Genomic DNA, 14,747 nt, shown 5'->3' with positions numbered 1-14,747 from the left:
TGTTTATTCTTGCCTTTTTTTCTAACAAATCGGGCAAACCCCAGAACTATACAGGTTTCAGCTTTCAGTTCCCTTGTTGGCTCATCAAGTAGTTATACAATCGTTTATGCCACATAAAAACAGTAGTAAGAATGAGCAAGAGACTGAAAGGCAAAACTCTGCTTTACTAGTAGCAAAATTTGGCAAAATCAATTTGGCAAAAGTGATGTGGATCACGGTCTTGGCTTGGCTCTTCAGCTATTTCTCTTTATAGCAGCATCTGCTTAAGGAGCTACTGCTGCTGCACTGACCCCTCAGTGGTGCTGTGGGTGAATGTGTTGGGTGGTACTTTGATGCAGTTCAACTTCCATTTGAAAATCCTTATTTGTTTTTGTTCTTTTATTTTGGGGTCCATACCAGTTCCCTGTTTGCATTTCCCCACGTGATCTCACCAACAATAGTATGAGCCCAGCTAAGTCTGTCACTTCCTGATGTTTACATTGCAGGGTGCAGCTCTTAATGTTCCAAGCTAACAAGCAGCCCCATCCCCCACCATCCTCTGATATCTGCCCACCCCCCTGTTACTGATACAACTCTGTGTGTGCTTGAATTGGAGAACTGATCCAGGTTAAAAGTAACTTGTGTGACTTCTTTGAATGTGTCAGAAGGATGTCTGCCCACAGTGTAATACCTGTGGTACCTGATCATGTTGTCCTTGAGGATCACTCCACCTAAAGGTGAGTGAATAGTGCAAAATACTTAGAAAAAGGTCTTACAAAAAGTCCTTAGAATGTGGTTTCAATGGCATTTGAGCTGGCATAACTGTGGGTTGATGGAGGAAAACGTAGTTGAGCTTTCTTTTTTCTCTCCTTTGATTCATTCCCATCACTTCTCTAGCATCCTAGTGACTGTACTGGGGGAAGCTGAATTGGTTCAAGTAATGGATTTGACAGGAAAAAAAGTCTAGATTTTTTTTCTTCTTTTTTGTAAATGAAGCAGAGAAGAAGAGGTAGCTCAGGTGGTTGACAGTCCTGCTGCGTGTCTGTAACTCTGATGTAGGGCTAGAGTTGGGACCCTACATGCTGGAAGGATGTGTGTGGAATTTTGCCTCCTGTGGGCTGTAGAGTTGCACTGGGTTAGGTATACCCTGAATCCACACTGCTAGTATAACTTGGTTTATTTATAAGCTTATGTAATCCTTGAATAAGGGTGAATAATGCAGAAAACCTGCTCATTTCAGAAACTTCAGCCAAACTGACAACAATTAATTTTTTTAAGGAAAATGCTGTCATCAAATTCTAATGTGAAACACTTCTACAAGACATTCTCCCTGGTTCCAGCAGCTTCCCAGAAAGGAATTTTATCATAGGATTAATTGCCTTGTTATTTCTTCTAAAACAGTACAGTCCTGTCATACCAAGTACTACAATGTTGATAATTGCCTGTATCTCTTAAACTCTTATCTTAAAGATTTTGGTGACTAAAAATGAACTTTAAAAATTTCTTACCAAATCAGCTGAATGCAGTATCCTAACCTCATAGTCTATCTGCAGCTGTAATAGTAGGAAATGCTATTCAGGGTTGCTGTCTGATGGTGGCTTTCAGTCCTGTCCTGCTGCGTCAGTATTTGCATTTGTAATACCACAGGTGTAGCAAAACCACAGCAGAGGCTACATCTACACTTAATCCATGTAGTATCTATATAAGGACCGTGAAATTTTTTCATGTCTTGAACCTAATGATACTCCCTGCTTTCACAACCTCTTGTGACAGGAAGCTCAAGAAGTTCACTGCCTGCTGAATGAAGAGGTACATTGTTCCTCTGCTTTGAAGTGATCTCTTACTGCTTTGGTCAAGTGACCCCATAGTTCTCATGCTGCGGATTTGTTAAAAGCAGTAGTGCATTCACCTTGTTCACTACTTTCCCTCCTCTGGCCTTTGTCCCTCCAAACTGAGGATACCTTACCTTATGAGGCAGCTGCTCAAGCTCACTAAGCATTTCACTCTCCATCCTCTGCATCTTCCCTGATGCTACCATGTCCCCCTGAAGATGTGAAGATCAGGACTGCATGCAGTGCCCTTGCATGTAAGTGCATGAAGTAGTGTGGCAAAGTGATGTCCTCTGTCTAGTTCACAGTGCCGCTGCTAATGACACCTGATGTGTGCTACAGCAGCCAGCAAATTTAATCAGCACTTGAAGGGAGATCTGCCAACAAGGACTTCATTTTTCTTTCCTAAGTGATTGATTTAGAAACAAACTCAATTAAGTATCACTTTTTCCCTATTTACTGCTTGCCCAAAGTCATCTTCATGAAAACATTGTGGAGTCACTAACTTGAAGTGTATTTCATAGCTCTGATTGTGTCCATTTGGACAAAGGTGTAATGAATCACAGAATCCTAGAATGGTTAGGGTTCGAAGGGACCTTAAAGATCATCAAATTCCACCCCTACTGCCGTGGGCAGGGGCACCTCTCACTAGACCTGATTGCCCAACGCCCCATCCAGCCTGGCCTTGAACACCCTCCAGGGAGGGGGCAGCCACCACTTCCCTGGGCAAGCTGTTCTGGTGCTTTACCACCCTCATAGTGAAGAATTTCTTCCTAATATCCAATCTAAATCTATCCCCTTCCAATTTAAAACCATTCCCCATTGTCCTTATCATTACATACCCTTCTAAAAAGTCCCGTCCCCAGCTTTCCTGTAGGCCCCTTCAGATACTGGAAGGCTGCTATAAGGTCCCCCCATAGTCTTCTCTTCTCCAGGCTGAACAACCCCAACTCTCTCAGCCTGTCTTCATAGGAGAGATGCTCCAGTGAAATAATAGTAGTATGGAAATAGGGAAGAATCTAATACTTAATGATATAAACATGTGAAGATTTCTTGGCTGCTATTCTGTTGCCCAGTTAGAGAAGTCTGAGGGAAGCTGTTTGGTCAAGATTAAAGAATAGTGCTGAGTAAGCTATAACCATGGGAACCAACGCTTCTAGGTCTTCCTCAAATATGTTAAGAAAACATTCCATTCCAACCAGTTACAGTGAGCTGAATCTTGAGGCATTTTGCTGGGTATAACAGATTATTAAAATGATAAGGCAAATACATAGCAAAATAAACTTCCATTTTGCTTGATAAATTTTCCAAAGCATATCACCAGCAGAACTCTGAATAGACGGCTTGAGTGTTTTTATAGGATTCCTTTGAAAGTGAGTTTGCATACCTTTGTTCCCTCTCCATGGTTTGGTGGACTGTGTTAATGCTTGAGGCTTGCTTTTTCAGATGCAAGTCTATGCAAGTCTCCTGCCTGTGTTTCAAGGAAAGCAGCCTCTCTAAAGGGTCAGAAATCTGGTGGCAGGTAACATAGGTTCATGTTTCTCCAGCTGGTGGAGTTGGAAGACAGAGGGGCCCCAAGTCTTGAACACGAGGTGAACTGTCCAGGTATCCTCTGCTTTCTTCTGCACTGTTTGTAATGCATTTTTATGACAGTACTTGTCTGTCTGATTGCAAACTCAGCTGGGAAAGTGTCATGCAGCAGCATGATGCTTGAAAATACCAGCTACTCAATCAGAATGAATTAATCTAGTGAGTGTAGACTCTTGTGAGACACAATGCTGCAAATGTGGTTTATTTACATCCATAATATAACTGCTTAGTTCTAGGTAACATTTATAACAAAACTATTTCATTGTTATGGAGGTTCTTTTAGGGGCACTTTGGATAGTGCTCTTTCCCTAGTTCCCTTTCTGTCCAATAAGCTTCCCTAATATAGATAAACAGCGTGAACGATACCTACTGACTTGATATAAGAAAAGGATTGGAAATGTCTTGGAAGAGGTCTTTGGTCGTGGTGCACCCTGTCCTGAACAGCATTGGTGCTTATGAGTATGATTGCCAAAGCCAAGCTGCTGTGTTGGAAAGATGTTCTGTTATCCTGGAAAAGAAATCCACGGGATGCTGTCCCTAATACTAAGCAGATTAACTGCGTGTAAATGTTGCAATTGAAATTAACTGGCATGCCGACTAGTACCTCGCGCAGTTAATGCAGGAAATCCTCTTGGCTTAATGGCGCGCTTACACGCTGTTGCTTGGTGGGCGCTTAAGTCATTATTTAGAATGGATAAACAAAATTGGATTTTTGATTGGGGAACGGCTAACCCTTTCCAAGTTCTGGCTAGCCTGCTGTGTTAGAGGCTTGATGCCTTGAATACTTCCTGAGAGAAGGCTTGGGCAGTTGTCCTTAAGCTTTTCTCTAAATGAGGAGTTAAAGATGAGCTCTCTGTCTCTAGTGCGAAGAGTGACTGAATTTACAGTACAAGGCAGACTTATGCACTTTGCTGTGAGCCAGGCATGACAAGAGAAGGGTCTTCATGCTTCGTGTGCTGTGGGCTCCAACAGGCATCGCAACTTTGAGTCTACAAGCTTTGGTGCTTCAGATAAATAAACAGTGATGTTTTTATGTACCCGGTCTGTTCTGTTCCTCTGCTATTTTATAAATAACCTGCTGACATACAGTCACTCTGAAGAGTAATACTTTTGTGTATCCGTATATGGTAGCTGAACTTCAACCAGGCTATCGGCTTCCCTTTTTCCACTTGTTTTTAAGTTCCTCTGACTGTAAAGAAAGAGTGTATTTTTAGGAAGATATTTTTTTCTCTTGCTGGATTGGTTGTAGATTTAGTCTGTGTGATATCTAAGTGTTCTTTCGTAATTAGAGGTTTATCTTTTAACCTGCACTCATGGCACTGTAGAGAATACATCAGGTTAAGCCAAGTTTATTAAGGGTTTCAGCTTGTGACAAAACTGCTGTAACTGAACCAACTGTGGAGCATGGCTTCAGCCTGAAGCAACTGCAAATTAATTTAAGTCAGGATGTGTTTGACAGCTTGCTGCTCCCAAAAAGAGGAGGTAAAATTCTTCTTCATGCTTCCCTTGTTTGCTTTTCCATCACCCCTTCCCAAAGATTTGGTTCCACCATCTTTCCTGAGTGTTAGTATTGGTGCTGAACCCTTGCAGAGCTTGTTCCTGTTTATTAACCTGACAGAAAACTCCCCTCTCTTTCCTGCCAGATCAGTCAGATTCTTCACTTGAACCCCTCAAACAGGTCTGCCCAGTGTCAGAGCTGGTGCACGGTAGAAAAGGGAGCAGGCAGGCAGGAGGGTGAAGAGAGAGGCACCCTGACTGCACCCTGCCTTGCAGTAGTGCTCTGCTGTTCATTGAACTCCTTGGACCTTCTGATACCGTTGTGTAGCGATACCGTTGTGTAGCCTTCTCACACAAAGCCTTGTACCTCGTGTTTGTAGGGGACCAAGAGTGTTTGCAGAGATGCTTATTGTGGCCCAGATGAAGTGACTTAGCTTGTTTAAACCACAAACTAATTTGTACATATGATTTGGTCAGATTTGTTAGTTTCTCATGTTTCCTTTTCTAATTGAGCTCAAAGTTATGATGCTGAAAAAAAAAAGCTTGTGTGGGTGCTCTTATGTTTAAGAGCAGTCTGTTTACTTAGCTCAAATATTTTCATAAAGATATCAGTGAACTTACTCTTCTGAATGTGATTGGTGTGGTTTTAGTTGTTTCATTGTTGTCTGATTCCCTGGTTTTAATATTGTTGCATGCTGGGTTTTGCTGCCTTCCAAGTCAAGCTGGGGTGTATGTGTGTGTGCACTCACTCTGGCCTAAGGCAGCTGAGATCAAGCGCCTTAGCCTAAGCTGTTCATGGAGGCAGATTTAGCCTAAACTGACCGTCTGCCCTAAAGCAATTACTTTTACTCAGTTGCAGGAGTGAGAGGTGGTAACAGTTAAAGCCACCACAACTGTTTGCAAAGTGAGTTTTGTTTCAGCACTGATTTAGATGAAACCACACAGACGGGCGATTGCCACTTCATACAGATTCCTTAGATGTGATGAGACGTAGCTGAGTGGTGCTGGTTTACTACAAGAGGAGAAAATCTGGCGCTTCATTAGCCCTATGGGGAGTCACCCTGTATTAGCTACTCACCCTTTTTTGCCCCTAAGTATTTTCTGGCTGGCCCCCCTGGGGTTGTTTTGGCAGTAGAAGACTGCTAATGGCTGAGATGAGTCTACCCGTATGTAAGCAGAGATGCTTTCCTCCCTTGTACTCCCTGTGTTGTCTGGCACTTTAATTCTATCAGTTAGAGTGGAGAAGTGTTTGTGGGCAGAGGATGATCTTGTGTGTAGCTAGAACCAGTCCCACTGAGCACTTGGGTGTGGAGAAAGAGACAATATTCTGGAGCTTTTTGGAACTATGTGACCTGGTTTCAGGCAAGATTTGTCCTGTTTTTCGCATTTTTAGATCTGAGATGTATCAGAATAGGAGCAAGAAGGATGAAATGAATTCAAGATGAATTGGCTGAGAAGAAATACACCTTTTTTTCTTTTTATTTTTTTTTTTTACTAACCATCAGTCTGCAGAAAGCCTGCAATGTGGTCTTTAGAACAAAATTAGCTCTTCTCTCTCATACTGTTGGGGATTCCCCTGATGAATTAGGGCAAGAGCTGACGAACAAGCTATCGAACTGCGAAGCAAGTTGTGACTGTGCCTCGTGCTGTGCAGTCAGTACCTGTTGCTAGCATGTTCACATTGCTGGGTGCTGTATCCTCCTAACCCGTGCTGAAGGGAAGGTAGCTTTTAAGAGGGGCGGGCTTCCCTGGACTTACCGCGGCAGAAGACCATGCACTGACCGCAGAGTTGTGAAGATACTGTAAACTCACTGTCTGTATGCAGCTTTTTTATCTACCCATAGCTTTAGTTTAATTGAACAATTTATGTCAGCTTAACCAAAAGAAAATGGTTAATGCTGCCTCTTTCTGCCAGCTGGGTAAGGAGAACGACTTACGGCCTGTTTGAACTTTGCTTACTGCTAACAGCAATGCTTTATGTTTTTTTTATTTTATTTTTTTAACTTTGAAGGAGAATGCAAAGTCGTGGTGGCCGAGCTCAGCGGGTTGGTTCCAGTGGTTTAAGTCAGCATGTTCTTGTTATAGAAAATGGAGAGCCAGTGGGATAACTTTTAAATCCTGCAGATGTTTAATGACAGGTTTCAGCAAACTTACGAACTCCTCAACTATGCAGTGTGATACCAGAGCCAGACACTGTGGACAGTATATTTGAAAGAAATGTTTAGAAGTTGCCAGTGGAAGCTAAACTTTGAAAAACATGAAGTCATTCTTGAAAGGGTTCAGATTTGTTAAATACCATGTGAACAGCCACCTATATTTCTTGAAGCTAAGGTCAGTATACCTTGGTGGGAAAATACTGTATAGATGTCAGCTTGTCTATGAAAGAAGGGAGCTTTAGCACTCAGATGAGGAAAGGACTGTTGCTGGTTTAGTGTAACGTTCTGCTCAACACACCTCTCATCTTTTTATGTGAGTCTTAAAACCTTTTCGATTTTTCTCTTTCAGAATCGCAATGAAATAAAAAATGGAGCCATCCTTCGATTAACAACATCGCCAGTGAGTTACTGTTCTGTTCTTCTCTCCCTTTAAAGTGAAGTTTTGATTAGTAAATCTTTGTGAACTGCTGTATGTATTTTTAAGCTCTAGCCACACTGTATCTCACAATTTCCCTGCAAAGGAGTATGGTGATGTGGTCTCAAGATGACTGTACATGTTTTCTTTTTTTTTTCCTTTTGAGTTATGGGGTTATCTCCAAGTGACACTTGCTGATAAGGTTGGCACAACTGGGGGTGTTCTGTCTCTCCCACTGGGAACAGATTTCATGTTGAAGATGCCTCTGCTGGCATTTCATCCTCCCTCAAAATGCTTTGTTTCTGCCCCAGAGATCAGGGCCAAGAGACAAGGCTGGGAGTTGAATCATGGAGAGCTCTGTCAGGCAGATCAGGTCCAGGCTTTTCTGCCTTCTGGGTTTCTATTGAGTATGTAGCAACTGTAATATTGAGATGTTACTGGTTTTGGGTTTTTTTTTTAAACACCAATTCCTTGCCAGCTCCTCAAAAAGCATTGCAGAGAAGCTGGTTGCCTTGTAATGGCCTGTTTTCCTGCTGAGTTGAGCAGTACAGTTGCCACATGCTGAAAGCCACTATTAGTCCCAGAAGATGTATGTCTAAGGTAGTGGCAATCTCATTTCCTTGCCGACAAACATAGTGTGCTATTAAAATGGTTTACCTCTCATGACAGCCAGTGTTCCAACTTCTGTGGATTCAAAGCATTCTCGTGGCCAGACTCTGCCACTCTGTACTGCAACTCATTTGAACTGGTCAAGACAGAGCTGTGGGGGTTTAACTTTTGGCTTCTGTTGAGCCTGTTAAGAGTGGGGTCGTTCACTGCTATAAAGTGAGAAACCTTCTGTCTAGGAGTCATGCAGGTATTATTGGTATGTTTTTTGGATGGATCTCTTTTCAGCTAGTGGGCCCTAGGCTCAGAGGGAAAAATACCAGCAAAGTGTATATTGTTATAACTTTCCAGGCTCTCCAGGCATCCACTCCTCCCCAGCCTGCTTAACCTGATGATGGCATATACTGGACTTAAGAGGTGGCTGGATTTGTGTGCAAGTTTGTGTATAAGTGGAAATTAAAGGAGCCAACATGGGAGCATATACATGCTTCAAACTCTTTAATAAGTGACTGCAATATTAATCTACAGGAGCATATTAATCTACAAGAGTATATTAATCTTCTTAACAGAAAGCACTTCTAAGCAGCAGCCAGCTGGGCAAAGACAAGGGATTTCCATTATCCTTCATCACCTTTTTCAGCAGTCATTATATCCAGAGCTTTACAGTCATAAGAGTAAACAAAAGTTTGAGATCAAGGCTCTGTTAGAATCCAAGTGACTCTAGACTGTCTTGCATATCATCAGAACAGCCTTGTACAGGGAAACCACTTGATGGTGGAGTAAACCCCATTTGGTGGAACTTACTCAGAAACACACAGCACCAGCTTCTGCTGACCTTTGGGACTCTATAAGAGCAAATATCTACTCCACTGGAAAAGGGCTGTCTACTGCCCAGGCTGGGGATCTTGTGAAATCCAAACAACATCTGTGGTTCATCAAGAACCAATGTGGTCCAAACACACTGCATCATTCTTCTGTGTAACCACGGCATTGGAGTGACAGCATGAGATGACTCATGGAATCCTTCCCTGTCTCAAAATCCACAACCAGTTGCACCATGCAAAACTGAAGAGGGGCTGTGGTGAGAATCATCTGTGGTAATGTCTGCCTCTCTCTTTTCCAACTGCACAAGCGATCACAATGTGACGTATGAATGCATGTCCTGGTTCTGGCCAGGCCAGAGTCAACCTTCCCAAGCAGGCAGCCCAGGTGAGCTGACTTAGCCTGGGCTGTTCTCTACACCACCCGACAGCACTTCCCCATAAAAGGGGCTGGTTGGGGAGGGGCGGGACTTTGGTGCCTCCAGGACAGTCTGAGTTGTCTGGGTTGTCCTGGGTCAGTCCTTGCCATTGGGCAGCACTCTGTAATCCTCAGGTTGGTAAGGTGCTCTGTGTTATCACCAGGTGTGAGTGTAATTGGCTGTTATTGTTTTATGTTCACAGTGCTTTTTGTCAGTAAACTGTTCTTATCCTAACCCATGGAGGCTCTGTCTCTTTCTCCTCCTGGGGCGAGTGAGCAGCATGTGGTGCTCAGCCACTCACTGGTTGGGGCTGAACCACCGAAATGCAAAAGACAAATTTGGGATTTACAACACTTGCTGCTAATGCCTGTGGCCAGGAAGGTGGGGGTTTGCCTAAGGCTCTCTCCTGCTTGTTCTCTTTCTTTGGTGATTTGTCTTAGGGTCAGCCAACCAAGGCAGGGGTCCTTACCTACCAAGTTACAGACCACTCTGGCCCTGGCCTGCAGTTAGGAGTGACTCAGCCAGCCTGTCGCTAGACAGAAGGCCCATCTACTTTCAGGTCTTCAGTATTTATATTTATCCCCAAACCAGTATTTATTTCTAATTTTTTTTGATGTTTTAAATAAGTTTTTGTTAACTTTTTCCCAGAATCAGGGAGGTGGCTTGGAAGGAGGTTTTGAAGGCCTGGATTGTTTTTTTTTGTCAGATTACAGAGTATTTATATTCTTAAAAATAGACATAAAATGAAGCTCTGCATGTTTCCACCCTACAATAGTATCTTTGCTTTTAAGGTACTAAGTGGTCATCACAGAGGTACCTAAAATAGATTAAAGACTTCCAAGCTGTGGTCTTTAGATTGGTGACCCACACAGTGCTTGTCATTTACCCTGAAAAGCTAACATGCCATCTGTTTCCATTTTTCCTCTGATATTCTATATGAGAATAGCAGTAGTTGGAGGAGATAATGTGAAGAACAGACTGCATGATTTACTCCCGTAAAATGGAAAAGATGGTTTCCTATCTGCTATAGCTGGGTGGGAAATATTTTTCACTATTATGATTCTGAATTTTTACCTCCTTTTTTTTCTCTCTGATATCAGTATAAAGCTGGAACTATCTTCCCTTTCCCCCATAACAAAAAACCAAAACCTAAAAATCAAATCAAACAAAAAACCCAACACAAAACCAAAAAACAAACCCCCCAAAAACCAAACAACCCCCCCAAAAATCAAACACAGACCACCCCACCAAAAAACCAACCCCACCAAACAAAAACACACCAAAACAATGGAACAAACCAAAAAAAAAACTCAACCCAAAAATGCTTTTTGAAAGGAGGAGGAAGGAGAGAAGGAGAGGAAAATTGAGAGAAATTAAGACAAGACACATGGAGATTATTCAGTGTCTGGGATGTGTCTGTGTATTTCCAGAGAGGACTGAGTTGCCTATTTCCTGACCCTTGGGGGGGAAGAAAAAAAAAAAAAGTCCTGAACTTCAAAAGCCTTCTGAGGAAGCTTTTTTTACCTTGAAGAGTTGAGAGGAATCATTTTGACCAGTTCTGGAAGCTGCATGAACTTAAAATACTTTTTTAGTTCTTAATTTTCATGCAACTTATTACCATGACAGCCAGTAGTCTGGCTGTGCCCATTCACAGTTGCAGGCTGTGAGTCACTGAAAATTGGGTGAGAAGAGGATGAGGTATGATCTTTGTGGGTTCTGTTGTGATTAGCCTCAAATTGCAAGTTGCTCATGTCCCTGATGGAGGTACCCTTGAGGACTGAAAGGAGGGAGGGGAAAAAAGGTACTGTTATCTAGAAGTATTAGAACAACATTTGGCTTTTTTAAAATTAGGATCTGAAATCCAGCTCCCCAAATCTAAGCGTTGAATGCTGTCTCTCCTTTAATCTCAGGATTCTTTGGGGTGTGTATGTAGGGGGTCTTTTTCTGAAAATCATTGCTAATATTGAGAGGGCAAAACTGCAGTTCCGGTGGGCTGCTAAACCCATTATGGAGGCTTCCCTTCCGAGATTTACACCGTGTCTATTTTAAACTTCTTGGAGTTAAAACTTTGTGCGCACCAGTCGTTAGGCCCGGTGGGAGTTTGAACTGCCTCTTTGTTTCCATAGGTCTGTTTGCTAAGTTTGTGCTATTCTCTGAAAGGCTGTTTTTTTCTAAACAATGCTATTTTTTCCCCCCCTCTATAAACCACTCGCCACACAGACACTCTGTTTCCTAGGTAACTTGAGTACAGATTGAATTTCTCTCATATTATCTTTGTTCCTATATCATCTTTCTTATTTATTTTTATCCTCTCCTATCATCTTTCTTAACAATTCTTCGGGCTGTTGTGTGTTTCTGCAGTTCTCCATGACCTGTTTTCCCCCTTTGTCCATTTGCATTTCTGAAGGGACTCATCAGAAGTTTCTTACGCAACGTTTCTTTGTGTTTGAACATATGTGGCAGCCGAAGTGCCAGATTGCTATTGTCTATTTTGTGATACCCATATTCCAGTAGATGGTGGGTAGGTGTTTAAATGAGCTGTAATTGCTCGCCAGTGTGAGACGCTTCCAGAAGGACAGTTGTGCCCTGCAACGCAGCAAGCAGGGTCCCACCTCTTAGTATGTGCAATGGCAGGATTCCTTTGGTTGGATCTTGCAGATCCTCGTTCAAAAGACTAATTGTTTTGAAAGGATGCTAAAATGCTGGGAAAATTCAACTGAAGGAAGTGCCCTCTTTAATCGTTTTCAAACAGAAGTGATTTATGCAGCCCTCGATGTTCATTTGAAAGTAGCTTCTTGGGCACTTAAAAACATGCTTGCTCATGAGGTATACTGCTTAAAATTGGAGTCAACGTGTAGCTCCTTGTAATGTGGTATTCACAGTACCTGATCGTTTTGCTTCCATACATGTTTTTCTTTGATCCCCTGGCTGGAGCTTGGTTGGGTTATCAAACCTGTAAGTTGTTTGTAGGCAGAAGTATTAGCATTTCTACCATGAGCAATCATGTAAATAGGTGTGCTCATGAATAGTCATTGTCCTGTTCTCCCTGAGAGCTTTTACAGATGTGAGCAGCTTGAGTTTTTATTTACATGTAATCTACTAAAACAAGGAAGTGAAGAGGGTGTTTTAACCTATTTCTGCTTATATTTCTGAATCCTCTATCCCTGAATAAAAGTTTGAGGATCTGCTCCGTAATCTTTGATCTACAGTTGCTTTAATATGCGCTCCACTGACTTAATGTTCTTGAAGTTCAGTAAGTGTATGAATATTTGCAGGTCTAGCCTATGATTGTGATTATGTTCATCGTGTAATGGTGAATTAGTTACTACTGAACCCAATACCAGGAGCACTGAGCACAGAAGTCAATAAGCTGCTTTTATATTTGCCTGCTCATAGTACAAGAGGAAAACTTTGGAAATGGAGTTGGTTGTCGTCTTTGTACAGATAAAGGTTTAATCTCATGTTTTCAGGTTTCCAAAGGCGTATTTTGAATAGTAAGCAAAAAGGATCATTTAAAATGCAGCAAGAGGAAAAATTGCTCCTCAAACATTCATAAGCAGCAACTGATTGCATAAACTTATTTACAGAATACATATGCCTATGCATCTGTAATGCTTTTGTCAGTGATTTAGTACACAACTCTAGACCCTGTTTCTCTCTTGCTTGCCTCCTTAATTGTGTGTAGTGGTAGCATAGGACTGCTCTGTGCATTAGGTTTGTACAGATGTAGAGACATTCTACATCTTTAGATGTGGAAGTTGTGCTTGAGTATTAAGGTAAAAATGCTAACAAGGAATGTCTTTACTAGTTAAAATGGTAATCAGGTTGCTTGCATGGCATCAGAGATGCTAGTCAGCCTTGCTGGGTCTGTTGAATCTGGTTTGTGTATAATGATGATTATGTAACGTCTCTGCTCCTTCATTGTTTCCTGACGTATTTGCAGTTGGAGGTGAAGAGGCAGTAACGAGCCGGGAAAAGGCAGCGGTTTAAACCACCGTGGTGTTTCAACGCTGAGTGATTTAAAGTAAATCACAGAAATGCACCTGTTTGGTTCGTGCCAAACTGTGTTTGGTAGTTAGTGATGTCTGTGTGCCGTTTTTCTAGTGGGAAGTTGAAGAATGTGACTCGCTTATCTACAAGGAAGAACAAAATAATCGTAGTTTATTTGTTTTTTTTTTTTTATAAATGATAAAGAAACAACCTGATTACATAATAGCAAAACAGCAATTTAAATCAGTGGTCTCAATTTCTTCTGTAGCACATTAGTATTTGGTAGTGGTTGCATTTGGTATCTGTGTTTTCCCTCCTGCCTTGGCTCACTGTATTTTGTATTCTGTACAGAAACCCTCTGTGTGTCTGGGTAATAAGTTGCTTTCAAAGTTTGCACAAAGTATTCGGTGGCAAAGAAATGATAATTTGATCAATAGAATCCCTTGTTAGGATGATCTTGGGTTTCCTAACCTCCAAAAGGCTATTTGAGTCTCTAACCAAGTCACATCTTGGATTTAGGTCATTAGTTTTCTTTTTAAGCTGACAATCTCATCAAGCAGCTCCTTTTAAGCACTGCTGCTCCCTAAGGGCAACCTTTCTGGCTGTCCTTGGAGTAAGTCGTTTAAGACTAGGCATGCAGCTTATGCCTCTTGACAGACAAACATTTCACAGGATTCCTGTCTTCCTTCCTTTCTAACCAGGAGAGCAGTTAATGCTGTCTTTCATTTACTGGACCATCCATGTTTCTGTTAATTCCCTCATAACGGTTCTCAGTTGGGCAGACTTTATATATTTATTTATTCTTACCTGAATGATACTTCAGTAAGAACAGAGTCGTGGCAGCTAGCCCCACTGTCACTTTAATGAGCTTTGCTCTCTGTCCATCCCCTAGATGGATTGTAAATCATTAAAATAGCTCCCTGGTAAGCACTCGGAGCATATTTCATCTGGGTTTCATTTTTTAATGCAGGCATAAGTGAGTTGTACATTCCATAAGCACATATGAGTGCTATGGCAACAAGAACTAGGAGTCTTGCGAGAATTGCATGGTATTCACTGAAACAATATTTTCACCCATCAGGCAGTTGTGATGACAACAGCCAACATTACTTTTTGGCCAGGTTTCCAGTGAGACATGTACCAGCACTCTTGCTGAGACAAGTATTTGTTTCCTCCTTTAATCAAGATCACTTCTGCCATTATCAGTTCTTTTCCCATAGTAGGAGTAAGGCTTTTTGGATACAGTTGTCTTGAAGAACTTGGTTAATGCAAGAAAAGTACAGCTGTGTAGAAACGTGGCTGATGGGACATTAGTATTGGCATAGTCAGAACCTGTGATGTTAGTAAGCTCTCTTTTGTTTGCTTAAAACAGGACCGAACCTTTTGTATCAGAGACACTGCTTCATAAGTTTTTGCGCTCTGTAGAGGGGACCAAGCTGTCTCTG

At 41.9% G+C, this 14,747-nt stretch overlaps 1 protein-coding gene across 1 annotated transcript in view; it reads left to right on the top strand.

Moving 5' to 3' along the window:
* ELMO1 (engulfment and cell motility 1) overlaps positions 1-14,747 on the top strand; it is a gene marked incomplete at its 5' end in the record, with an annotated part of 264,986 nt that overhangs the window by 19,942 nt on the left and 230,297 nt on the right. The window contains one exon of the mRNA XM_084280366.1: positions 7,401-7,451. Coding sequence (XP_084136492.1) covers positions 7,401-7,451 — 51 coding nt within the window. The remainder of the gene's footprint in view (positions 1-7,400; positions 7,452-14,747) is intronic.

This window comes from Gallinula chloropus (genome assembly GCF_964237585.1).
Source record: "Gallinula chloropus genome assembly, chromosome: 2".
Lineage (NCBI taxonomy): Eukaryota > Metazoa > Chordata > Aves > Gruiformes > Rallidae > Gallinula > Gallinula chloropus.
This window is presented reverse-complemented; position numbering and strand designations above follow the sequence as displayed.